A 27985-nucleotide genomic window follows, 5' to 3' on the forward strand; every position below is an offset into this window, starting at 1 on the left:
TTAATAGACACACCCGTCTAATTTTTTTTAGTGTGTCACACGCATACACGTAAGCAGCGTGGCTCAGTGGTAAGAGCCGGGGCTTGGGAGTCAGGTCGTGGGTTCTAATCCCTGTCCGCAGCTTCTCCGCTGTGTGATTTGGGGTAAGTCACTTCACTTCTCTGGGCCTCAGTGACCTCATCTGTAAAATGGGGATGAAGACTGTGAGCCCCGCGTGGGACAACTGATCACCTTGTATCCCCCCGTCAGCGCTCAGAGCAGTGCTTGGCACATAGTAAGCACTCAATAAATATGATTGATGATGATAGTAAGCGCTTAACAAAAGCCATCATTATTATTATGTAAGTGGCTTCTTGCTGAGCTGCCCACATCGTCAGATTTCTTAACCCTTCGAATACATACTCACCATTTAGCGGTTTGATATCCATAAAGCTGCGTTGGATGTCCTAGAAGCCACGTGACTTTAATTATGATCACACCTCTAAATCATTTTGGAAAAAACAGGAAATGTCTACTGATTTTTTTTTGTAAATAACTGGCACATAACACTAGTCAAATTAGATAATAACTGATCATTTTATTTTTCCCTGGGAGTTTTAAAGAACGGTAGTGTGTAAAAAGTTTCGTATTTTACAAAGTATATAAATGCCCTTGCAAACAAACATAGAAAAACCAGTCTGAACCACATCAGTTCTACATTACATCACTTCTGGGCTATTCACAGGCACGGCCACTACCAAGTTTGCAGACTGAATATGAGGAGAAAGGCTCTGCTTTAGGGTTTTTTAAACTTTCCATTTTGACACGCATAGACACAACCTGGATAGGTGGCAGTTATTTCCGACCGTAGATGGAAAAATCAAGCTCCACTTATAAAAACCAATGGAATTCCAAGCCACGCGACACTGTTTCACGTGTCCAAGTGCATACATAAAAGGGCAAGACTCCTGAGCTCTTTTCTGCAACTTTTAATAAACGCTACCCAATTTTATGTCATTACTTCCATTCCGTTAGCCAGTCTGCGGGTCACCGGCCACAAGCTGATACTTTCCGGCGCCAAATTACCGGACTGAACAAAGTCAACCGAAACCACTGAACTCACCTGCTTCTCCTTCGCCTTGAAACTTCAATATCGCTTACTCACAAGACTGCTTGACGACTGCTTGAGGCTGTTGGAACTAGGCTGGGTCTAACCCTGAGAAATGACCTTTTAAAATGCAAGGACACCCGGTCTGAGGCAGGAAAAAGAAGCCACTGAACTCCGCAGAGGTCCCGTCTACCGTACGATGTTCGGAACGGGATCCTGCAGTCGTGCCCACCTCCTCATCCCGAAAGAGGGGCCTGGAAGAGTAACGTGCCTTAAGATGGCTTTCCCTTTCTGGAAGAATGCAGTTTGTATTCCTTCTCCTCTCCTAATTGGCTTCTATTTGTTTTCTTTGTTTTTGTTTTCTTTGTTTTGACCTTCACCCAGCCGGGTACGGGCCTTGCTGAAAAGGAACAAAACAGCAGGAAAGCCCTGACAGCCCTTTCTGACAGATTTTTACGCCGATTTAGGCCAAGCACCCGACTGACTCGGATATGTCGGTACCTTCGGGGTTACGGCTTCGGATCATTAGCCGCCGTATTCCAGGCGGTGGACTGAAATCTCTCCTCCGTCACTGTAGCTGATGCTAGTCGACAGACAGCGCTCCTTGAACGAGCCCAGCCGAGAACCTAATTCCCTTTTAAACTCTCCGAAAGCGTGGCCGGGTGATTAAAGAGGACCTTTGTCATTAGACACATTTCAATAGCCAAAAGTGGATTTATTTTAAGGGGGGAAATTTGCATAGTGACAGAAATCATCATTACCAGCCCAAATTCACCCTGAAAATATGCTCTTCTGCTCCCTGCAAGAGTAACCCAATGAATACTGACAATGACAATAAGCTATTCCTCTTGGGCACTGAAAGAAAAATGGGATTTTGGAAAGAGGCATAGGAAAGAAACAGTGAGCTTTCTCTCACTCCTGGATGCCAGGAAGCAGGGTTTTCCAGAGTCGATAAAAATAAAAAGCCCCACTTTAGAGAGCTCACAACCCCACTCTCAGGGCTCATATAGGGGGTTATGCCGCCCAACAAATTCATCGTTTACATTTGGCTTTCTCGTCACCAAAAAACTGAAACTATATACGTACATACTCTCCAGAAACATAAATACCTCCAGATACCATTCATTGCCAGCATCCAAACTGGAATTTGCCGTTTTTCAAACAAGCACAGTCAATATAATTCATATTTTAAAATGATTCCAGGTAAATCAGCAAGTGTCTCTCAACGTTCTACTTTTTCTCTTCAGCGGCTTCTGAAGACGTCTGTGCTGCAGCAAATGCTCATTTACTGGAAAGGAAATGCTTTGTAAAATTCTCCAACTCATTTTCAAGCCGAATGGCTTTATTTCTGTTAAAACAAAAGGAAGAGACACAGTTCATAAAGACCCCATGCAACCAAATGAAATAAATTAGGATAATGTGAGAAGCTAACCTGTGAGCAATGAAATGTATTAACAGTGCCATTCCAGATAGGGTAAAAATAAAAATTTGCGAGTTCCGATCCAGTGACCAAATAAAATCAACACAGTGTGACCCCCTCCACATAGGTCGCAAAGGTAAACAAATTTGTTGGCAATATTTTCTGCCACGCGAGGAAAAAATTAATGAGTACACATTGATTTGTTTTAGCTAGCAGGACTGTAGAATTAACTATACTACAACCAAGACTTACTTGACAGTAATCGAAATGGACTAAAGCTTGAGCAATATTGCTAACCTTAAAAGCTCAAGAGTAGAGAAATGCTCCACATTCTGAGACTGTGATTTTCATAGGGACAGGATGAAACATAATAGTAATAATCGTGGTATTTGTTAACTGCTTACTATGTGTCAAGCACTGTACTAAGCACCGGGGAAAATGGAGCTTCCCTAGGCAATATAACTGCTTCAGGATGACTACTCTATTTTCAAAGCCTCCAGGACACTTCTGCCCAGTTGGACATTTTATTTTTGTTGTTGATGGGCAATCAAAGTGAGGAAGGAAGCTGAAAATATAAACATCCGCCAAAAGTAAGGTTTCCTGCATGAAGGAAACTGCCAGCTTTAATAAGACGCTGGGGCAAATTTTGGAAAAAAAAAATTTAGGAGAGTGACAAAGTTTAACCTTAATAAATGTTCACTTACAAAACCTATATTAAAGAAAGGTATTGGCTTTATGCACGGAGAAATTACCCAGTGTAAGTTCTGTCGCTTCCTAAGAGTAAAATGACTGAAGTCTTTACAGAGAAAGATAATAATAATACTAGTAATGATGGCATTTGTTAAACGCTTATTATGTGCAAAGCACTGTTCTAAGCGCTGAGGAGGATACAAGGTGATCAGGTTGTCCCATGTGGGGCTCACAGTCTTAATCCCCATTTTACAGATGAGGTAACTGAGGCCCAGAGAAGTGAAATGACTTGCCCAAAGTCACACAGCTGACAATTGGCGGAGCCGGGATTTGAACCCATGACTCTGACTCCCAAGCCCGTTTTCTTTCCATTGAGCCACGATGTTTTAATGAGCTCCATTTTCTATCAGCATAGATGAAAACTATTTCATTAGGAGCACTTAGAACAGTGCTTTGCACATAGTAAGCGCTTAATAAATGCCATCATTATTATTATTATTAGGAGAAACATAACAACAACAATAGTGGTATTTGTGAACCACTTCCTATGTATATATGTACATATTTATTACTCTATTTATTTTACTTGTACATGTCTATTCTATTTATTTTGTTAGTATGTTTGGTTTTGTTCTCTGTCTCCCCCTTTCAGACTGTGAGCCCACTGTTGGGTAGGGACTGTCTCTATATGTTGCCAACTTGTACTTCCCAAGCGCTTAGTACAGTGCTCTGCACACAGTAAGCGCTCAATAAATACAATTGATTGATTGATTGATGTACCAAGCACTGTACTAAGCGCTAGGATGGATACAGGTCAATTAGATCGGACACAATGCCCCATGGGGCTCACAGTCTAAGGGGAAGGGATGAAAAGGCATTTTGCAGAGGAGGAAACTGAGGCCAGAGAATTGAAGTGATTCACCCAAAGTCATACAGCAGGCAAGCGGTGGAGGCAGGATGAGGAGCCCGCTGTTGGGTAGGGACTGTCTCTATATGCTGCCAACTTGTAGTTCCCAAGTGCTTAGTACAGTGCTCTGCACACAGTAAGCGCTCAATAAATACGATTGAATGAATGAATGAATGAATGAATGAATGAATGAATGAACCAGGTCTCCTGAAGCCCAAGCATGTGTTCTTTCCAAGAGGTCACGCTGCCTCTCTAAGAGGTAGGAATAGAAGTGATGGAAGAAAATCAATTCTTCCGAGTGTTCTTTGCCACACTTTTGAAGGACAGGAATGATATAGATGGGCCGTAAGCATGACCTGGTAGTGGCATTGTTTAGGTTTCAAAAACAAAAAAAAAAAAGAATCGCAGGTGGCAGTCTTCCCAGAAACAAAACAAAATGTTCTACTGAAACATGAAAACTACCCAGTTCCTTCCCACAAAATTAAAAAGAAATGCATTCAAAGAATCTTTCACTGTTTTTACCTTAGGTGCTTGGAATTACTTTGTATTTTCTCCAGCTGATCTATCTCTTTGGACAACCGTGCAATTTCCTCCTCCAGGTTTTTCTGAGTGATGTCAACTTGCTGACACAGACGAGCAAAAGTAGTGGCCATCTCCCTGAAAGCAATATTTAAAACGTCGTAAGAACCTGCCATCAACTGGCTCCCCAGTTTGAAGTTAGATTCATTCATTCAATCATATTTATTCAGCGCTTACTGTGTGCACAGCACTGTACTACGCGCTTGGGAAGTACGAGTGGGCAACATAGAGAGACGGTCCCTACCCAACAACGGGCTCACAGTCTAGAAGGGGGATGTGAAACCTATGCCGATTTCATTCATTCATTCAATCGTATTTATTGAGCGCCTACTGTGCGCAGAGCACTGGACCAAGCGCTTGGGAACTTGGAACAACTTGGGAACAAGTTGGCAACATTTGCAGACGGTCCCTACCCAACAGTGGGCTCACAGTCTAGATTTAAAAACATTACAGAGAAAGAATAGGAAGGAGACTGACAAAAGATAAATAGGCTACTTCTGACACCATGGATTGCTCCCTTCTCCTGGAAACACTACATAACCTTGCTTTCACCGCCACAGTTCTCTCCTCTTACCTTTCTGATCAGTTCTTCTCAGTCCCCCTCTCTGGCCCTTCCTCTGCTTCAATCAATAAGTAGTCAGTCAATCAATCAATCGTATTGATTGAGCGCTTACTGTGTGCAGAGCACTGTACTAAGCGCTTGGGAAGTCCAAGCTGGCAACATAGAGTGACGGTCCCTACCCAACAGTGGGCTCACAGTCTAAAAGGGGGAGACAGAGAACGAAACCAAACATACTAACAAAATAAAATAAATAGGATAGATATGTACAAGTAAAATAGAGTAATAAATATGGACAAACATATATACAGGTAGTATTTCTTGAGTGCTTATGGTGTACACAGCACTGTACTAAGCACTTGGGCTAGTAGACACATTTCCTGTCCTCAAGGAGTTACAGCCTAGTGCGGGAATACGGACATTAAAATAAATTACAGATGGGGGAAATGGCAGAGTATAGCAATTTCTACCTAAGTACTCTCATTCTCTAATTGTGAGTGTCCTTCAAGACTGTTCCGCCTGCCTTTTGAATACTATTATAAAGGCATTTCTTAAGAGCTCACTTTAAGTTAAGTGCCAGGGCACATACAAGCTACATAAATCAGACAACCCCCACCAAGGCTCACGACTGAAGTGGAAGGAAGAGCCGGTAGCTCATTCCTACTTTAAGGGTGAGAAAATTGTGGCACAGAGAAGTTTGCACAAGGTCGCACAGGTCAATGGTAGAGCTGAGATTAAAACCCGGGTCTCCTGACCCCTGGACGCACAGCCGGATCATTTTTTCTAAAAACTCTGCTCTGCACACTTCTCCCCGTTCCTCAAAAACCTCCCAAGCTGCCCATTGCTCTTGGCTTTTCAGGCGGACACTCCAGGCCACTTGCTGTAAAGCGTGCAATCATCATCAATCGTATTTATTGAGCGCTTACTATGTGCAGAGCACTGTACTAAGCGCTTAAGAGGAAGCGCTCTTCCTCTTAAGGTGCAATCACCTCTCACAAGAGGTGCAATCACCTCTCTTCCTCCTACCTAGCTACTCTGCTCCCAATACAAATCTGCCTGCCGCTTTATTCCTCTCAAATTATCCTACTCATGGGGCCTTCTCATCTCTCCCGCCTCCAACCCCATCCTCAAAGCTCTTCTGAAACACCACCTCCAAAAGGTCTCCCGTGATTCATTTTTCTTCTCCATCATCATCATATGGAATACAGCACCTGTGTATATGTATATATGTTTGTACATATTTATTACTCTATTTAACTTGTACATATTTATTCTACTTATTTTATTTTGTTGGTATGTTTGGTTCTGTTCTCTGTCTCCCCCTTTTAGACTGTGAGCCCACTGTTGGGTAGGGACTGTCTCTATATGTTGCCAACTTGGACTTCCCAAGCGCTTAGTACAGTGCTCTGCGCACAGTAAGCGCTCAATAAATACGATTGATGATGATGATAATTTCCCCAGCTACCTACCAAGCACTTCTTGACATAACTCACCCTATTTAGGAACTAACCTGCCTATCTACCCAGACCATTTTCCTTCTACCTGAAAATTATGCTGTCTTTGTTCTCTATACTGTATGCTCACTACAGGCAGAAACTGTGCCTTACTCTATTGTACTCTACTAAGCACACAGTATAGCGCTCTGCACAAGAGGGGTGACCGAGTACTATTGATCAGTGGATAAAGTAAGATTCCAATAATGAGCATATCAGTATTGAACCTTTAGTACCAATAAATGGATACAAAATTGATGAGGAAACTACAAAATGAAGAAAAATGCTTTTATATTTATGCCTCTATCTGCTCCTTCATACTGACATTTCCCAGTATTAGCATGAGCTCTTTCCGCCACACAAGTACTAAACCACTCCCTCCCTGTAAAATGTGAAATTAAACCCAGTGTCACACCTCTCCTTCAGAAGTTGCTCCCCGGCAACCGTCTTCTACTTACCTCGAGAAGGTCCATATTAATAATAATAATAATAATGGCATGTATTAAGCGCTTACTATGTGCAAAGCTCTGTTCTAAGCATTCCATTCCAGGCCAGAGGCAGGATAATGATAATAATAATAATAGTAGTAGTAATAATAATAATAATAATGGCATTTATTAAGCGCTTACTACGTGTAAAGCACTGTTCTAAGCGCTGGGGAGGTTACAAGGTGATCAGGTTGTCCCACGGGGGGGCTCACAGTTTTAATCCCCATTTTCCAGATGAGGGAACTGAGGCCCAGAGAAGTGAAGTGACTCGCCCAAAGTCGCACCGCTGACAGTTGGCGGAGCCGGGATTTGAACCCATGACCTCTGACTCCAAAGCCCGGGCTCTGGCCACTGAGCCACGCTGATTGTCAGATATTGCCCTTCCGTGAGACACTGGTGTGAACAAGCGCTTGGTACAGTGCTCTGCACACAGTAAGCGCTCAATAAATACGATCGATGATATTGCGCAATTGTGCATATAGCTTTAATTCTATTTGCTCTGACGATTTTGACACCCGTCTCCATGTTTTGTTTTGCTGTCTGTCTCCCGCTTCTAGACTGTGAGCCCGTTGTTGGGTAGGGACCGTCTCTATATGTTACCGAGTTGTACTTCCCAAGCACTTAGTACAGTGCTCTACACAAAGAAGCGCTCAATAAATACGACTGAATGAATGAATGAACGAACTTCCCCACATTCGCCGTTACCACCGGCCCCACCTAAACATCTTGGGGGTGCCGCCTCCAGGGCCATGGTGTTCAAGGACGGCCATTGATCTCTCTTGGGGTTTAGGGACTGGCTCGCTGAGCACTGAGAGAGGCCTTGTTAGGCTCCCAAACCGGCCAATTTTTAGACACCGCAGATGGATCACTCAATCATATTTATTGAGCGCTTACTCTGTGCAGAGCACACTTGGGAGAGTACAATATAACATTCATTCATTCATTCAATCGTATTTATGGAGCGCTTACTGTGTGCAGAGCACTGGACTAAGCGCTCGGGAAGTACAAGTTGGCAACATCTAGAGACGGTCCCTACCCAACAGCGGGCTCACAGTCTAGAAGGGGGAGACAGAGAACAAAACCAAACATATTAACAGAATAAAATAAATAGAATATGTACAAGTAAAATAGAGTAATAAATACGTAAAAATCAATCATTCATTCATTCAATCGTATTTATTGAGCCCTTACTGTGTGCAGAGCATTGGACTAAGCGCTTGGGAAGTACAAGTTGGCAACATCTAGAGACGGTCCCTACCCAACAGTGGGCTCACAGTCTAGAAGGGGGAGACAGAGAACAAAACAAAACATATTAACAAAATAAAATGGAATATGTACAAGTAAAATAGAGTAATAAATACGTAAAAATCAATCAATCAATCAATCGTATATATTGAGCACTTAGTCTGTGCAAAGCACACTTGGGAGAGTACAATATAACATTCATTCATTCATTCAATCATATTTATTGAGCGCTTACTGTGTGCAGAGCACTGGACTAAGCACTTGGGAAGTACAAGTTGGCAACATATAGAGACGGTCCCTACCCAACAGCGGGCTCACAGTCTAGAAGGGGGAGACAGAGAACAAAACCAAACATATTAACAAAATAAAATAAATAGAATATGTACAAGTAAAATAGAGTAATAAATACATAAAAATCAATCATTCATTCATTCAACCGTATTTATTGAGCGCTTACTGTGTGCAGAGCACTGGACTAAGCGCTCGGGAAGTCCAAGTTGGCAACATCTAGAGACGGTCCCTACCCAACAGCGGGCTCACAGTCTAGAAGGGGGAGACAGAGAACAAAACCAAACATATTAACAAAATAAAATAAATAGAATATGTACAAGTAAAATAGAGTAATAAATACATAAAAATCAATCATTCATTCATTCAACCGTATTTATTGAGCGCTTACTGTGTGCAGAGCACTGGACTAAGCGCTCGGGAAGTCCAAGTTGGCAACATCTAGAGACGGTCCCTACCCAACAGCGGGCTCACAGTCTAGAAGGGGGAGACAGAGAACAAAACCAAACATATTAACAAAATAAAATAAATAGAATATGTACAAGTAAAATAGAGTAATAAATACGTAAAAATCAATCATTCATTCATTCAACCGTATTTATTGAGCGCTTACTGTGTGCAGAGCACTGGACTAAGCGCTCGGGAAGTCCAAGTTGGCAACATCTAGAGACGGTCCCTACCCAACAGCGGGCTCACAGTCTAGAAGGGGGAGACAGAGAACAAAACCAAACATATTAACAAAATAAAATAAATAGAATATGTACAAGTAAAATAGAGTAATAGATACGTAAAAATCAATCAATCGTATTTATTGAGCGCTTACTGTGTGCAGAGCACACTTGGGAGAGTACAATATAACATTCATTCATTCAATCGTATTTATTGAGCGCTTACTGTGTGCAGAGCACTGTACTAAGCACTTGGGAAGTACAAGTTGGCAACATACAGAGACGGTCCCTACCCAACAGTGGGCTCACAGTCTAGAAGGGGGAGACAGAGAACAAAACAAAACATATTAACAAAATAAAATAAATAGAATATGTACAAGTAAAATAGAGTAATAAATCCGTACAAATATATATACATATATACAGGTGCTGTGGGGAGGGGAAGGAGATAAGGCAGGGGGGATGGACAGGGGGAAGAGGGGGAGAGGAAGGAGGGGGCTCAGTGTGGGAAGGCCTCCTGGAGGAGGTGAGCTCTCAGTAGGGCCTTGAAGGGAGGAAGAGAGCTAGCTTGGCGGCTAGCTATAACAATAACCAGACACATTCCCTGCCCACAGTGAGCTTATGGTCCAGAGCGGGAGACAGACATTAATAAACAGGTAGGCACATAAGTGCTGTAGGGCTGAGGGCGGGGTGAATAAAGGATGAAAATCCAAGTGCAAGGGTAGCACAGAAGGGAGTGGGAGAAGAGGAAATGAGGGCTTAGTCAGGGAATGCCTCTTGGAGGAGATGTGCCTTCAATAAGGCTTTGGGGATGGTGGAAGTGGGGCAGAGTAAGCATCTGTTGAATGTAATAATAATAATGGCATTTATTAAGCACTTACTATGTGCAAATCACAGTTCTAAGCGCTCCATTCCAGGCCAGAGGCAGGATAATAATAATAATAATAATAATAATAAAGGCATTTATTAAGCGCTTCCTATGTGCAAAGCACTGTTCTAAGCACTGGGGAGGTTACAAGGTGACCAGGTTGTCCCACGGGGGCTCACAGTCTTAATCCCCATTTTACAGATGAGGTCACTGAGGCCCAGAGAAGTGAAGTGACTTGCCCAAAGTCACACAGCTGACAACTGGTGGAGCCGGGGTTTCAACGCATGACCTCTGACTCCAAAGCCCAGGCTCTTTCCACTGAGCCCAAGGGTGAGAGGCTGGGAGTGAAATAGATGTGATCGAGGCACAGTGACTAGGTTGGCACTAGGCAAGCCAAGTGTGCGGGTTCGATTGTAGTAGGAGAGCAGCAAAGTGAGGTAGGAAGGGGAAAGGTGATTTGAGTGCTCAAGCGCCAGCGGAGAGGAGTTTCTGTCTGATGCGGATGTGAACGGGCAACCACTGGAGGATCCTGAGTGGGAAAACATGTACTGAACGCTTTTGCAGAAAAACAATCCAGGCAGCCGAGTGCAGTATGGACTGATGCCAGGGAGAGACAGGAGGCAGGGAAGTCAGCAAGGAGGCTGATGCAGTAATCAAGACAATTTCTAATGACAAATAATCTGTCATTTCCACGGTTGTCCCAAAACCATGGTGACTGGTTAATAATGAAATGAAAGCTACCGCCTAATCAGCATTCATTCATATTTACTGAGCACTTACTGTGTGCAGAGCACTGGACTAAGCGCTTGGGAAGTACAAGTTGGCAACATCTAGAGACGGTCCCTACCCAACAATGGGCTCACAGTCTAGAAGGGGGAGACAGACAACAAAATGTCAGGTGGTCAGGTGTCAAGTCATCAGAATAAATAGAAGTAAAGCTAGATGCACATCACTGACAAAAATAAATAGAATAGTAAATATGTACAAGTAGAATAAATAGAGTAAAAAATCTCTACAAACATATATACCGGCGCTGTGGGGAGGGGAAGGGGGGGATGGGGAGGGGGAGAGGAAAAAGGGGGCTCGGTCTGGGAAGGCCTCCTGGAGGAGGTGAGCTCTCAGTAGGGCTTTGAAGGGAGGAAGAGAGCTAGCTTGGTGGATGTGTGGAGGGTGGGCATTCCAGGCCAGGGGGAGGACGTGGGCTGGGGGTCAACGGCGGGACAGGCGAGAACGAGGCCCGGTGAGGAGATTAGCGGCGGAGGAGCGGAGGGTGCGGGCTGGGCTGGAGAAGGACAGAAGGGAGGTGAGGTAGGAGGGGGCGAGGGGATGGACAGCCTTGAAGCCCAGGGTGAGGAGTTTCTGCCTGATGCGCAGATTGATTGGTAGCCACTGGAGATTTTTGAGGAGGGGAGTAACATGCCCAGAGCATTTCTGCACAAAGACGACCCGGGCAGCAGCGTGAAGTATAGACTGAAGTGGGGAGAGACAGGAGGATGGGAGATCAGAGAGGAGGCTGATGCAGTAATCCAGTCAGGATAGGATGAGAGATTGAACCAGCAAGGTAGCGGTTTGGATGGAGAGGAAAGGGCGGATCTTGGCGATGTTGCAGAGGTGAGACCGGCTGGTTTTGGTGACGGATTGGATGTGAGGGCTGAATGAGAGAGCAGAGTCGAGGATGACACCAAGGTTGCATGAACTGCTCAGAAATAGGCTTCCCAGGAACCCAAGCAAGCATTTGGAAAACCCATTAAACAACCTCATCCAAAAATCTTTACGTTTTCATAGCTGTAGCCAAAACCAAAAAACCTCTCCTACTGTGTGGCTCTCACAACTTACTGCTGCACTTGATGGCTGCAATTGGCACTGGTAAAGCTGACAATCATCTGCAGCTTTTCGGTAGCATAGTTAACAAACTGCTGCTTGAAGGCTCTCTCCTTGGCTCGAGTTGTCCAGGTTAGCCTTTCGTAGAGATATAGAGAACCATACATACTCAGGGAAAAGGCTATGAGTTTCCAACCAACTGTTTTCCAAACCTGGAAGAGAAAAAGTCACACCTTAAAAAAAAAGAATGGAGTGGAGAGGATAAAAGAATGGAGGAAGAGAAGGGAGACTGTTAGCTATTCAACTCGTTCTGCCTTGCTATTTCATTTTAACTGGGCATCTGTTGTCCGACTAGCACAAACCTCCTTTTTATCTCACATTTAGGCTCCCACAAGGACTTGAAGCTTCTTGCTTGTGAGAACAAATTTCCTTTCTTCTGCTGGTATTGGACAGTACAGTCCACAAAGAGTTTGGCTGAATTTTCATTTACTTCAAGCCTAACTATCCCAACACTCGGCTGATATATCCTACTAATGATATAAGAGGGGAAGGGAGGCCAATTTCAGCCCCAGAAAATCTGTCTTCATGATATGAAACTGTTTCGCCCTTTAAAGAAGAACTTTATGCCTTCTCATTTATCTCCAACTCCCGGAAAGGAACTAAAAGCAAAATAATTCTGAACTTGCCAACTGAGAACCCTGTACTAAATATTCATATTTATACTTAAATTGTCACGCAGTCATCATCTGAACCTCAAACTGCCAGTTTATGCCTTTAATCACCAAAACGAGCGTTGATTTCCACATTTTTAGCTGTCTTGGTAATAAAATAACTGTTACTTGCCACTCCTCCAACAACGATGATGGCCATAGAGGTTCGTGATGTTAAGGAAGCTAAACCTGTTGCAAGAGTAATCATAACTTCTTCCTGTGACACATGCTCTGGTGTTGCAGGATTGGTAGGAACGGCAGTGGGAGTGGAAGCTAGAGATCGAGGAAGCTGGAAAGGTAGAATGATGGAAACAATGTCAAACAGAACTAGATCACAGAAATGCTATCTGTCAATCAATGGTGTTTACTTAGCATTCACTATGTGCAGAGCACCGGACTAAGCGCTTGGGATAATACAATGCAAGAGAGACCCATGCCCTGCCCACGACAAGCTTACCGTCCAGCGGTGAAGACAGGCTACCCTCCCTAATCCCCGGATAAATCTTAGTTCATATTCCTCCTGGCTCCTATTCCTTAGGGCAATGAGAGCGTCGGAACCGTGGCTAGTAGTTAATGCCTATTAATGGCATTCCTTCCTTCAGGATTGAAATTCTAGTACTGGTAATAGTGGCAAAGGAACGGTTGCTACAGTGATTTCACTAAGGTAATACCAAGAAAAGAGTGGAAGTAAATGCCAAGACATAATAATAACAATAATAACAATGTCATTGATTAAGTGCTTACTATGTGCAAAGCACTGTTCTAAGTGCTGGGGAGCTTACAAGGTGATCAGGTTGTTCCACGGGGGGCTCCCCATTTTACAGATGAGGTAACTGAGGCCCAGAGAAGTGAAGTGACTTGCCCAAAGTCACACAGCTGACAAGTGGCAGAGCCGGGATTTGAACCCATGACCTCTGACTCCAAAGCCCATGCTCTTTCCACTGAGCCACGCTGCATCTTGAGCCACGCTGCTTCTAAACACAGTTGTTTTGTCCTGACAACAAAAAATAGTTTTGCGAGACCCATAGTTAGAGAGCCTCCCTAAAAATGTTCATTTTAATTAGCCTTAGGTTTCAGGTAAAAATGCTTAAAACTAATCCCCAAAAAAAAAAAAAGGTTTTCCATGTTGCTATGAAACTGAACTGTTATTAGATCCGTGATGGCACACTCTCCGCCACACCCTCCGGCTGCCCTTTTGCTCCCCTTCTACTGAAGGTCAGCTTGGATAACATGGTCTATGGCTTGGCCTTTGGATATGCAGACCCAGAAGAGTATATAACGCACACGTATAAGCGTCCTTTAGGGTCTTAATCAATCAGTCATATTTACGGAGTGCTCGCTGTGTGCAAAGCACTGTACTGAGCTCTCGGGAAAGTACAACAACACAGTTGGTAGACACATTCCCTGCCCACTTTAATTTGCAGCACTTTGAAAATAAAAAGATCCTCCGTAGGCATCACTAGTAGTAGATGTATTTCTTCCTTTCCCTCACTCCTGAATGTATTCCTCGGACAACTGAATACTTCTTCCAATCAGCCACTATCCTCTCATTTAACCGGCAAGCTTTCTCTTTGGACAGGAGACCCATACCCTCAGGGAAAGGAAAAATAGGCCGTGTTCCAGCTCAGCTGTTTTAAGGGCTAGTAAGAGAGAGGTATTAGGTACTGGAGAGATAACAATAAAACTGAAATCAGAGTGACTTCCAAAATTCAACTAAACATCTTCAATGTTACTGGAAAAAACTCTGGGGCCTTTTCATTGGTGACCTACATTCCACCTGTGGGGGAGAAAGCAAGCACCACTGAACTAACCGCTGTATTATCGCGGATGAAAACTGGTTTACACTGAAGTACAAAATAAAAACAGACTCTATAACACTTTACAAGCTTTCCAAGACCCATCCTTACCTGCAAAACGGGTTCCGCCAATCCCAACAGGACACGCTGAGCGTTCTTAGGGCCCAAGAACCGATTTACCAGAGCGGCCCATCCCAGAGAAAAACGGAATACGATATCCTCTTGAAAATCTGAGCAGAGCTTGTGACAATTCAGGTCGTAGCTGAGGTCAAATTTCTTACACGGGATTAGAACATGGAGCTGATTCTGCACTCCAGGGGGAAGCAAAGGCTTCAGATTTTCTAGGCGGAGAAAGCACAAAATGAACACAGTATTTCTTTCAAACAGCAGGTCAGTTCACGCACACCTTCCATTAACTGGATGACAGCCAAAAAATAAAACCTTTCGGAATTCCATCCTAGAGTCCACAACAGCTATAAAGAAGATGATTGAAGCAACCTGGCAGGGACTGTGATTACCAACTCTACTGTATGGGACTCTACCAAGCACTTAGTATAATTCTCTGCACGCGCTAAGCACTCAAATACCAATGACTGACTGAAGAACAAAATTAAAAATTCCCAAAGGACATTATTTATTTAATGTCTGTCTCTCCCCTCACCCCCTAGACTGCGAGCTTTTTGTGGGCAGGGAATGTTTCTGTTTATTGTTGTATTGTACTCTCCCAAGCAATCAGAACAGTGCTTTGCACAAACTAAACTCTTGATACATACGATTGAATGAATGACTTGTATCTCAATAGTGGAATTTAATAATTAAATTCATGAAAACCCTTTCAAAATGAAGACATATCTATCTGGTTAACCTGCTACCCTACTTGAAATTCTCCAGGCAATTATAGGAGTAAGCAAAAATAGAATACAAATAACTCTTCCCTCCACAGTATGTGACACTCAAGACAACAGAAAGCCATACTCTATTTTCAAACAAAATCCATTAAAACTATACCAATTATTTCCTGCTGTGATTGATGCATTGAGGCATTGACTTCGCAGGAGCACCGATCGGCCAAGTTTTTTCCCATACCATCTTCTATGTGCTTGTTTAGTTCCTATTAATAATGTTAAATTTTCATAATATTAATCCCCAAACTCCGAAATGAGGTCCACAGATCCCCCCAAAGGGGAGGGGGAAATAGAAGGAAAGAAGAAACACCCAGCAGAAACTTTTGGTGTGAGACCATGTGTGTGTATGTACCTATACACACACACAAATATATATAATATAGCATATATAAAATACCCCTATACATTTACATGTAACATAAATGTACACACACACACAATTGTATATATATATATATATAATATATATAATTTAAAATGTATCTGTATTTTGATTTGACAAAGTAGTGCTGTGTATCTCCATAGGTGTTTTCTAGCCACTTTAAGGTTTGCCCACACTTCCGAGACAATTATTTTAATAAGAGATGCTGAGCTCTTGGTTTCAGTATGCTTTCATAACAGAAATGACCAATACAAGAAGTTAAGTGAGTAATATTCTGGAAGACCACAGATGACATAAATCGACGGGACCTTGGAAGAGCACAGGTTTGGGAGTCAAAATTGTTCCTCTGCCACTTGTCTGCTCTGTGGCCTGGGTGAAATCACTTAGCTTCTCTGTGCTTCTCTTTTCTCGTATGTAAAACAGGGATCCAATACTAGTCATCCCTCCTACTAAAACTGTGAACCTAGTCTGTTCACAGACTGTGACTGTGGAACAGGGACCATGTCCAACCTGATTATCTTCTATCTACCCTAGCACTTAGTACAGTGCTTGGCACGTAACAAGCACTTAAATTGCACAGTTATAATTATTATGGTTAATAAAGTTCATTTTATAGCCCCCAGACTACAATTGAGAGTACAGTCATATGAACTACAATATGTGAATGTGTGTGTGTGTACAAAGCGTTCTTCATATTCAAAGAAAACACCACTTACAGAAATTCACCTAGTTCAACAGTCTCAATCACGCTGCACGTATTAGTATTACGTGCAGCAGGCAGGGGTTATTTTTTATGACCCTTCTAGTTTTAGCCTAAGAAAACCAAGTTAGTTTTCAAGACAGGGGAAATATTTACACAGAAGGTAAAATTATTAGTTTGATAGTACATTAAAACGTGGGTTTCATCAGGACAACATACCCATATGTTGCGGGTAAAAAACGTGGATTACGCTATTCTACTTTAGCACTGTTTGCACATATAGTACAGAGTGATCAACTTACAGTTTTGTATAGTTTCAGGACACTTGGGGAAGGATGGAAGTCTGAACAAAATTCATCAACCAAAAGAGAAAGTCGACAAATTTCATCTGTCATGGCACACGAAACCTGAAAGTATTAAAGTGTAAAAATTACTACAGAGAAATAAACAGATTATTCACCTAAAAACTTACCTAGGCACATGTGATTATGATGTGGTTCGAGAATAAGTTTTTCACATAACTGAAGAATGATCCCAGAATACTTCCACTATCATGGCAATTCTGTAACCCACCTTATTCTCCACGTCCTCAGTAACCGCTTTGATTTTTTCCTTAACGTCTTCTGTTAAAAGGTTCATCTGGTTTCGAATAAAGTCCAACCTGTCTGTCTGGTCCTCCCTCTCTTCCATGGAATATACCCTACATCAGCAGCGAGGGTAATAAATCCTCAAGTCAGATCCAACAATTACAAACACAAAATAATTCCAGAAATTCACTCGCAGAAAGGAGTGGAAAATTATCGGATGTCTTATAAATGAAAAAAATGAACTACTTATCAAAACTGATTTGATGTTAAAATGAAATTAGCCATCTGATGAACTAAAACAATGCCACTGGGCATCAGTGTTCGGACCCAAGGGGTACATGTTCTACTGCTTACTCTGGGTTGAGAAACATCGCTGATCCCTATCAGGAGGCAAAGTTCTTCTCACCTACAAGACATGCTTCCACTTTGCTAATTTATTTCAATTATCATCATTAGCAAAGCTTTAAAAAAAAATTTTAAGACCTCCACTCAGAAAGTAGGTGATAGCTCCACAATGGAGTACTAAAAATAATACTTTACTTGGCCTTTAACATTACACCAAGTATCTGGAACAAACAGATTAGTTTAATTCACTCCCCCTTTGTAAAGAAACTGTAGGGAGATTTATCTGTTTCGAAATATTACTGGTTGTATTTATTTCATGGACTATTACCGTCACACCTCAGAAAAAAGGCCATCATCTAGTTTGTATTTACAAAGATCAGTGCCAAAAAAAACCTCATTAAAGAGATTCTAATTTCACTTTTAGCAATCCACTACCAGCTTACTTCTCTTCACGCTGGCAACAAAACTGCAGAAGCTGAACAGAATCATCCAATTGCTGTGATCAGCTAGGAAATGACTTTGGTACAGGAAAACTAAACTGATACTAAAACAAGACTATTTTCAATAAATTAGTCTCTACATGACACACTGCCTATTGGTATTCCCATAGTATCTAATCCTACCTACTCAATGCATAATGCCAATTTTTTCCTCAAAGAACTTAATATGCCCCATCTCCTTTGGTTCTCAAAAAATCTCCTTAACACCAGTGTGATACCTGCTTTCTTACCTATTTTACCGATGGGGCAATCTCGTGGCTAGGCGAGATTATCTGCCCCAAATCACACAATTCATCAGAATCCGATTCTTCAGATTGAGAACCCAGGTTCTTTCTGAGTTTTCTTTACACCATGCTCTCTCCCAAATAATAGGCTACAGAAAGACCCATTACCCAAAAGAACGCATACCTTTTTTCTGCTGCTGCCACATTTATTGCATCCATTATGTTTTTCACAGTATCTATGATCTGTTTAGCTCTGATAGTGTGCTGTTCAAACTTGGTTTTCACTGCTGACTGCGAGATACACTCCTGCGAGGGGCCCAAGCCACAACACATTACTGTAATTCCATCCCACAGTTTCAGGAATTTACACACAAGAAAGAACTTGCTGCTACTACAACGGAACACAAACGGAAAAGAAAAAGAACGCATCGGATAACGAAAGACAAAACCAAAATCTTGAAAAGGATTTGTAACAGCAAGCCTGGAGCTTAGGGTGTCTGTCCACAGTAATGTGTGATGGGTTTGGAAACGAAAAGCATAACAAATCATTTAAATAAACATTGAACAGATGGGTTTGCAGTTATAAAATTTAAAAAAAAATCATTTTCCAAAATGAATTCTCTGTTGTAATCAGATTCGTTTCCTATCAACATCTTTCTTTTGGTGATCACTTTTCCCCAAACTTCCACTTATAAAAGAGTAATTTCCTAGGAGTTACAGTTTGCTGTTCCAGCTCTCCTCTAGTGCAGGGGTTGCGTCTTTTGGGAAGGGAATGTGTCTGCCAACTCTATTGTATAGTACTCTCCCAATTGCTCAGTACAGTGTTCTGCTCATAGTGAGCGCACAATAGTGAGTATGCCATTGACTGCAGAACTTGGCGGAAAAGAAAACCCGCGCCGAAGCGCTGCAGGGCCATGTGAATAAATTCTCCAGCTGGCGTGGCGGGGATCCAAAATGGATTTAACATGCCGGAAAAACTGTCCCCAAGTCCCTAAAACCTTTCTAACCAAAACCAAAAGCACATTTTAGCAGAACCAAGCCCTGTTGTTATAATGAAATCCTTATCTTTAAAAAAAGTTCTACCGAAACTGAAATGCCTACAAAAGACCAGAATCAGGTTCAAAGTGGCAGCCAATGTAGAGCCTTTAAAAATTAACCTGTAAATGTATTTTCTTTGACCTCCTTCTCTTCCCCACAGCACCTGTATATATGTATATATGTTTGTACATATTTATTACTCTATTTTACCTGTACATATCTATTCTATTTATTTTATTTTGTTAGTATGTTTGGTTTTGTTCTCTGTCTCCCCCTTTTAGACTGTGAGCCCACTGTTGGGTAGGGACTGTCTCTATATGTTGCCAACTTGTACTTCCCAAGCGCTTAGTACAGTGCTCTGCACACAGTAAGCGCTCAATAAATACGATTGATTGATTGATGTGTCTCTCATTTTCAGAATCGGTAGTCTAGCAATTTTCAAGTGATCAAAGTAACAGAATTGAAAGTTGAATTGTTGGGGATATTTCAAGACTTGCACAGTGGTTACCTATACAGCTTATGCAGCAACTTAATAGAATTCATTATAGATCCTGATGGTCAAAAATTCAAGAACGCTTGACTGTAACCCTTTGTTTTCTAAGACTGCTACCCACAGAGAAATCTTATCCGTGGGCCAAAAAGACAGTTTTCCCAACTGCACACTTGTAAACGTAGTACGACACTCGCATTATACTCAGTGCTATGAGAGACACAAGATGATCAGTTCAGACACAGCCCCTGTTCCACATGGGGTTCAGACGAAGAGAGAGGGGAGTGCACGTATTTTACAGATGAGAACAGTGAGGCACAGAAGTTAAACGACTTGTCCAGAGTTACATAGCAGCCAAGAGGCAGAGCCAGGACAACTCACATCTCCTGAAATCCCAGTCTTGTGCCCTTTCGCTAGGCCTCAGGATCTCTTCAGCTCTCACATTCTCAGAAGTTTGGGGCCTGAATACAGAAGGCCAAACTACCTTTATCTTACAGTTGTGGAAATCGAGGCAGGAGCCTTCTTCCAAACAAGTTCATTTAAAATTCAAGTCCCACTAACCCTAACTGAAATAGCTAAATGACTGTTTCTATTCTACTCTAAAAATGAAAACTCTTCATTTTATCAACTGTAAAACAGGACCAAATCAGGTATGTAATCCAAACAAACCTATAAATACTACAGGATGAAAAAAATGGGGAGGAAAAAAACAGAAGGAAAATAGAATGATTAAAAGCCATGTTATGTTCCTCGACGAAGCAGATCTAGGTTTCAGCAATGAAGACCCTCAGTTCATAAATGTCAGCACAATGTAAGAGCTAGACTGCGTGGGAAAGAAAATGACTTCAACAGTTAGTAAGCGGTAAGAAAAGGAACAGTTACACAATCCAAAATTCCATAATAAACCCAAGAGTAATTTCCTAAAAAGTTGAAATGTACGGTTTTATCCAGTTCTGTATCACTGGGAATGACAGTAATTCTAGTGCTATTTACTTAATATAACAAAAAAATAAACAGTCTAATATAGTACTTGAGTCAATCAGTGAAAGATCCGTTGTCTATCGTAATAGACTGCAAGCTCCTTGTGGGCAGGGATCATGTCTACCCATTCTGTTATATTCTGCTCTCCCAAGCGCTTAGTACAGTGCTGTGCAAACAGGAAGCGCTCAATAGACTGACTCCTAACAACTACAATTTCTAAACTGTGAGCTCGTTGTTGGGTAGGGACCGTCTCTATATGTTGCCAACTTGTACTTCCCAAGCGCTTAGTACAGTGCTCTGCACACAGTAAGCGCCCAATAAATACGATTGAATGAATGAAAAATTTAAGAATTAATTGCAGAGATCCTGCTAAAATACCTACTGAGGTACTGATTAAAGGCCAGACAAACAACATAAAACTGCAACCCATACCAGGTCCCAGTGACTGGGACCAATTCTATGCCAATCCCGTTTTAGACGAAGATTTCTTTTGGAAAGATTTCCGCCCCCACCTCCCTATCCTCCGACACACTCCATGCTACTGATAAAAAAAAAAAAGAGAAGAAAAGTTACAAATTGAAGATGACATAAAAACGTCAAAACTGCTTTAAAGGGATAAAAGATAAGATTTTCAGACATTATTCAGGTGTGTTACTAGGGGTACGGTAAGTGCACAAAGCAAAGTAAATGCAGGCACTCCCAATGGGTATTTTAATGTTTACACTAATACAACATTAAATAAGGGTATTCAAAGTTTCCTGTGCAAAGACGATCCTCACGCTACTTAATGGCCCATATGAGTTATTCTCTCAAGTCCACAGGAGCCCACCCCAATGCCAAATATTCAGAGAGAATCATAAGCGTTAGTTCAAAGGCAGGCTTGAAATTCAGAGCAAAATTTTTTCTACGGGAGCTTCGAATCACTGATGCTACTGGGAAGGTTGCTCGAGCACATTTACGTTTCAGAAACACCCCCAACTAGGGGTATGTCATTAGGACAGCTCTTGTGCCTACTTTTTGTCCTTCAGGAATTAAGAAAATGAGGTTATTCACCGAGTCCTCGGGAAAAATTATTTCACAGCACAAAATGGAAAAAAATGAACTGAAATTGTGCCCAAAATACTTTAATCTTCTCCAGCTCGAGTGCCTAACGTGGAAGACTTAGACTGAATTAACTCTGTTTTAGACTATCTAGCTGTAGCTTGCTGTTCCAGCATATTCCCCTCACCAAGTACCTTTGAGGGGGACAGCTCTTTCTATTATACAAAATAAGCATAAATAATGATGGCATTAAGAGCTTACTATGTACAAAGCACTGTTCTAAGCATTGGGGAGGATACAAGGTGATCAGGTTGCCCCATGGGGGGCTCACAGTCTTAATCCCCATTTTACAGATGAGGTAACTGAGGCCCAGAGAAGTTAAGTGACTTGCCCGAAGTCACACAGCTGACAAGTGGCAGAGCCGGGATCCGAACCCATGACCTCTGACTCCAAAGCCTGGGCTCTTTCCACTGAGCCAAGCTGCTTCTCTACATATTTTAGAGATATGTAGCTTCTTTACATATTTTAACAGTGCTTTTTTTCTGGGAGGGGAAGGGAATTTCCAGAACATCTCTGCAGAGTTAGAACCTTGATGTGGGGAGAAGAGAATCTCTGGCTCTTGCGGAAGAGATCCTCCTCTATCCCGAGTATAACTTCTGCATCCGTTTCTTTTTTTGCTTTTTCCCATGCCTTCCATTCTCTGCACAACTGTGGGCCTAATAAGAAAATCCGTACTTGCTTCTGTGGTGAAACCCCAAAGAAAGAATGCAAAAAACATTCAGGAAGGTAGATGCTTACTAGGAGTAGAACACGTGGCAACGTCTCGAAGTCTAAGAGGTACTCGGAAAAATAAAACATTAAAAAAATATTTAAAATATTTATATTCTTAAATATTTTTAAATATTTAATATTGAAAAAAAATTTTTTTAAGTCCATTAGCTACTTCCCACACCCGACGTGGATAACAAACAGTCTGCAGAGGAACTCAACTTCCAAACCATTCCTGCCGCTCATGCATTTCCTCAAGTGGTTGCTGAAGAGGCAAAACATTTTCAAACACGGGATTCTCAAATTAAAGTGGAATCTTAGGCTCGTCCTTGGATACTTATGAGGGAAAGATGGAATCTCCACACCTACCGAATACTGCATAAGGCCCAGTGACTAGCCCTCCCTACCTCAAAAATTTGTTCAAAGTTCCGAAACTCCTGAAATCTTGTCTGGAAGCCTTCGGCAAGTGCACCACCTAAAATTGGCAGATCAGAAGTTTTAAATTAGTCCAATTAAAAAGCTGACTTGGTTCAAATAATGTTTTATGACCGACAGTTTCATACACACGTAAAAAGCACATATTTAGTTAACAGCAAGAGATCCACAATCGGTACCTACCAGCTTCTGGCATTCCTTGGGCTTTCTGCTTTCTAGCACTAAGAACTTCCTTGGCTGAAACAAAGAAAATCCGATTTCGTGCCTCTGAAAGATCCACGACTTTCAGTTCCTCCACCAGGAAATTTAGGCAGCGTTCCATATGCTGCTTGCGTACCTGAAGGAAACATACGAGCTGTAAATGAATTCCTTTCAAGAATTGAAAGATTCCATTACTCAGAATTAAAATGACCCATCCATCAAAAGATTGACCACAAAAACTACTGAAGGATTTCTTTCGCTTGAAGCATCAAAAAACCAAATTTGGGGTGTTTTAGTCAATTATGTGAGATTTGAGAGACACGCTGATGGGAAAATGTACCTTCATTAAAATATCAAAGTAGTTAGCCTGTAGGGTATTAGGCACTAAATACACAAGACTCAAAAACGCACATAGAATAGACAATACTGCACTTTACGCTTTTTTAAAAGGGAACTTGTTTAAAATCTTCAAGAAGGGGCGCTTAGAAACTATGAAGTAAGACTAAATACAATCATGCAAATCAACTTCTGTTGCAAATTAGATTATACCCATATCCTAATTCACATCCATGTCTCCCTAATTTCTAAAGTAGCCCGCGTTTTGAAAGGCATGAGGATCCTTTTATTACATTCCACTCTTCGAAGTAAATAGATAGCTTCCAAAATTAAGACTAGAATAACTCACATCTTCCATGTATTCAGGCTCTGATGCAGAAGCATCCCAACGGTTATTCAGAATGAAGATATTAGGTTTGGAAAGTCGCTCATTTACTTTATGAAAAAAGTGCTTTTCCTAAAAAAGACAGGAGTGAATGATTTTTAAAAGCATTATTGAGGATTTGATGTAGTTCGTTCAAGCTCAGTATGGGCAGGGGAGGTGCCTGCTAATTCTGTTGCATTCATTCAATCGGATTTATTGAGCGCCTTACTGTGTGCAGAGCCCTGGACTAAGTACTCTCCCAACCATCTAGTCCAGTGTTCTTCACGTAGTAAATGCTCAATAAATACTATTGATTGACTGAACTTCCAGTTCTTTTGACAAAATATATGTAAGCATACAGGCTAACATTCTGATGAGCAAATTACTTCACAATCAGACCCATCAGAAGGACGGGCACACCATCTGCCCCCTGTAGACACATTTCACTCATTCATTCCTTTAAATCGCATTTATTGAGCATTTACTGTGTATAAAGCACTATTCTAAATGCTCGGGAGAACGACAGACACATTCCCATCCCACAATAAATGAGCTTACAGTCTAGAGGGGCAGACAGACATTACTATAAATAAGTACAGATATGTACCTAAGTGCTGCGGGGATGAATAAAGGGAGCAAGTCAGGGTGATGCAGAAGGGAGTGGGAGAAGGAAGGCTTATCAGGGAAGGCCTCTTGGAGGAGGTAATCCCCGCTCTGCCATTTGTCTGCTGTGTGACCTTAGGCAAGTCACTTCACTTCTCCGGGCCTCAGTTACCTCATCTGTAAAATGGGGATTAAGACTGTGAGCCCCACGTGGGACCACCTGATCACCCTGTATCCTCCCCAGCGCTTAGAACAGTGCTTTGCACATAGTAAGCGCTTAACAAATGCCAATTATCATTATTATTATTATGATGACGATCTATCTACCCCAGCACTTAGTACAGTATCTAGGTCATAGTAAGTTCTTACTATGAGGCCTTCCCAGACTGAACTCCCCACTTTTTCCTCTCCTTCTCCTCACCGCCCCCTCCCTCCCTCTGCCCTATCCCCTTCCCACAGCACTTGTATATATTTGTACATATTTATTACTGTATTTATTTTATTTGTACATATTTACTACATTTATTTTATTAATGATGTGTATATAGCTATAAGTCTATTTATTCTGATGGTACTGACACCTGTCTCCTTGTTGTTTTGTTGCCTGTCTCCCCCTTCTAGACTGTGAGCCCGTTGTTGGGTAGGGACCGTCTCTCTATGTTGCCGACTTGTACTTCCCAAGCACTTAGTACAGTGCTCTGCACATAGTAAGCGCTCAATAAATACGATTGATTGATTGATTGATTGCTTACTATGAGGCCTTCCCAGACTGAACTCCCCACTTTTTCCTCTCCTTCTCCTCACCGCCCCCTCCCTCCCTCTGCCCTATCCCCTTCCCACAGCCCTTGTATATATTTGTACATATTTATTACTGTATTTATTTTATTTGTACATATTTACTACATTTATTTTATTAACGATGTGTATATAGCTATAAGTCTATTTATTCTGATGGTACTGACACCTGTCCCCTTGTTTTGCTGCCTGTCTCCCCCTTCTAGACTGTGAGCCCGTTGTTGGGTAGGGACCGTCTCTCTATGTTGCCGACTTGTACTTCCCAAGCGCTTAGTACAGTGCTCTGCCCGCAGTAAGCGCTCAATAAATGAATCAATAAATAAATGAAACCAAAGAAAATATCACCAAAAGCGCTTAAAAATTATGTTTGGTAGATGAAACAGCTAGCTAGGCACCCACTGGGCGTTCCTGAGGCCGGGGCCGGAGGAGAACATTGCCAGGAGGCCAAGTGTGCTGCTAGATTTCTTTCTGACCACAAGAATCATAGCTGCCTCCCCATCCTGGGCCCCGGTGTACAGGAGACGACGTCCTGTCCTGGATATTCTGGGGGAGCTTTCTATCTCCCTCTGCTACAGCTGCCTAAAATCACATGCTGTGTTATTATGCACGATATGTGACCTCGCAACACTGGTGAGCCCCAACCGCTGGCAGGAGCGGAGGTGACCCGGTTTGCGGGGCTGGAAAATGGAAATTTCTGGGATTTCAGTCATCCCCCAGGAAATGGCCACGCGACTTCCCCTCGGCTACCGTTTCCAGTATCCCGCAGAAGTACTTAATGGTGGGGGGAGATGGAGATTCTTAGCGTGGCTCGGTGGGAAGAGCCCGGGCTTGGGTTCAAATCCGGTCTCCGCCAATTGTCAGCTGCGTGACCTCTCTCTATGCTGCCAACTTGTACTTCCCAAGCGCGTAGTACAGTGCTCTGCACACAGTAAGCGCTCAATAAATACGATTGAATTGAACTGACCTTGGGCAAGCCACTGTGCCTCAGTTACCTCATCTGTAAAATGGGGATTAGGACTATGAGCCCCAGGTGGGACAACGTGATCACCTTGCATCCTCCCCAGTGCTTAGAACAGGGTTTTGCACGTAGTAAACGCTTAACAAATGCCATCATTGTTATTATTATTATTCTTTGAAAAGATTAGCATCTTCCAACTCTGGCAACAGCCTCTAGCTGTAGCTGCCTATAATAGCAATAATAATAATGATGATGAGGGTAATCATTAGAATGGTACTTGTTAACCACTTGCTATGCGCCAAACTCTGCACTAAGCACTGGGGTAGACGAACTTGACTAGATCCGGGCCAGTTTAACAGTGTACCCCACTCCATCCTAGAGTCTTCTGAATTTTTAGGGTTCTCAGAGGCCAAGAGAGAGCTGCACTTTGGGAATGCAATGAGCTACTGCTGAAGGCTTAGGTCGTTGCAACACATGAAGGACTGATTACTCCATCTAATTTATCGGCCCGTACCCACCCTTAATTTTCACTGCCTCCGTTTCCAACCCAAATCACAGAAGGGAGTGGTCAACGAGTTGGATATGGCTTTAGCGGTGCCGTGATTTTGGCTCGCCAGATGTCCCCCCAAATTAAACCCGAAAGAATCTTTTCTCGAATGGAAGCCAATGGCAACAGGTTTATGTCCTACCGTGTTCATTAAGGTTGACTCGGAGTTTGCAACCAAGACAAAGACATCGGCATCTAGGCAGAATTTATCGATCCAGCTATCCAGCTCTGTAGTTACGTCAGTGCCAGGGCTAGTGGGGTCAAAGAATTAGATTAGATTCCTACTTAAAGGTTAGGGTACTTGTAAAACAATGCGAACCTTTAACCTAATTATTGAGTTTACACTGACTGGGCCACTTTGTCTTCTCCTCTCCTCCCCCGCCAAAGGCATTTCATCACCTCACTTCCACAGCTAACCTCACTACTTAATTATTTATTTGTCCCTGCCTTTCTAGTTTCAACTAGTGTCTTTTTCTCCTCCACTCTGTTCTCCCAAGTGCTTAGTACAGTGTTCTGCATGCAGGGAGCACTCATTAAATATTATTGTTCAGAAAAACTATTTGGGGCTCAATGCATAAAATGAAAATAGGGTTAGAGGTATTTCTGTTTTAATGAATCCGAACCGCCTTTCTTGCATTCTTTTCAATTGTATCTCTGAATATTGTTTGCTAGCAGACACGGGTAGTCAAAGTCTTACAATTTTTCAAAGGACTCTGGCAGACTCAGGCAGAGTTCCCTTTTTGGGTTCTGGTCTGATTCCACGTCTCTTTGAATGCTCATATTGGTGAAGGGCTCCACTGGCTTCTCATTTTAGGCATTTTAAGAGGTGGCCCCTGTCGCACAAAGCACGCGAATCTACACGTGGCTCAGTGGAAAGAGCACGGGCTTTGGAGTCATAGGTCATGGGTTCGAATCCCAGCTCCACATGTCTGCTGTGTGACCTTGGGCCAGTCACTTAACTTCTCTGAGCCTCAGTTAACTCATCTGTACAATGGGGACTAAGACTGTGCGCCCCATGTGGGACAACTTGATCATCTTGTATCCCCCCCAGCGCTTAGAACAGTGTTTTGCACACAGTAAGCACTTAACAAATGCCATCATCATTATAATAGTGAGATAGATGCAACCCAGCAAAAGCCACTCAGAAAAACCTAGTCCAATACACA

The 27985-nt window shown here is 42.3% G+C and overlaps 1 protein-coding gene across 2 annotated transcripts in view; it reads right to left on the minus strand.

Annotated features, from left to right (window-relative positions):
• Positions 1-557: 557 nt before the first annotated feature.
• Positions 558-27985, minus strand: part of MFN1 (mitofusin 1) — a 49272-nt gene continuing 21844 nt past the window's right edge. For both annotated transcript variants that reach the window (XM_038743667.1, XM_038743762.1), the window contains exons 6-18: positions 26962-27070; positions 23902-24009; positions 23199-23352; positions 22988-23055; positions 18447-18568; positions 17180-17306; positions 16909-17013; positions 15628-15730; positions 14731-14960; positions 12957-13112; positions 12129-12325; positions 4627-4761; positions 558-2435 (exon numbers count right to left, since the gene is read on the minus strand). In XM_038743667.1, coding sequence (XP_038599595.1) covers positions 2369-2435; positions 4627-4761; positions 12129-12325; positions 12957-13112; positions 14731-14960; positions 15628-15730; positions 16909-17013; positions 17180-17306; positions 18447-18568; positions 22988-23055; positions 23199-23352; positions 23902-24009; positions 26962-27070 — 1681 coding nt within the window. In that variant the 3' untranslated portion in view covers positions 558-2368. The remainder of the gene's footprint in view (positions 2436-4626; positions 4762-12128; positions 12326-12956; positions 13113-14730; positions 14961-15627; positions 15731-16908; positions 17014-17179; positions 17307-18446; positions 18569-22987; positions 23056-23198; positions 23353-23901; positions 24010-26961; positions 27071-27985) is intronic.

Source organism: Tachyglossus aculeatus, chromosome 1, assembly GCF_015852505.1.
Source record: "Tachyglossus aculeatus isolate mTacAcu1 chromosome 1, mTacAcu1.pri, whole genome shotgun sequence".
NCBI lineage: Eukaryota > Metazoa > Chordata > Mammalia > Monotremata > Tachyglossidae > Tachyglossus > Tachyglossus aculeatus.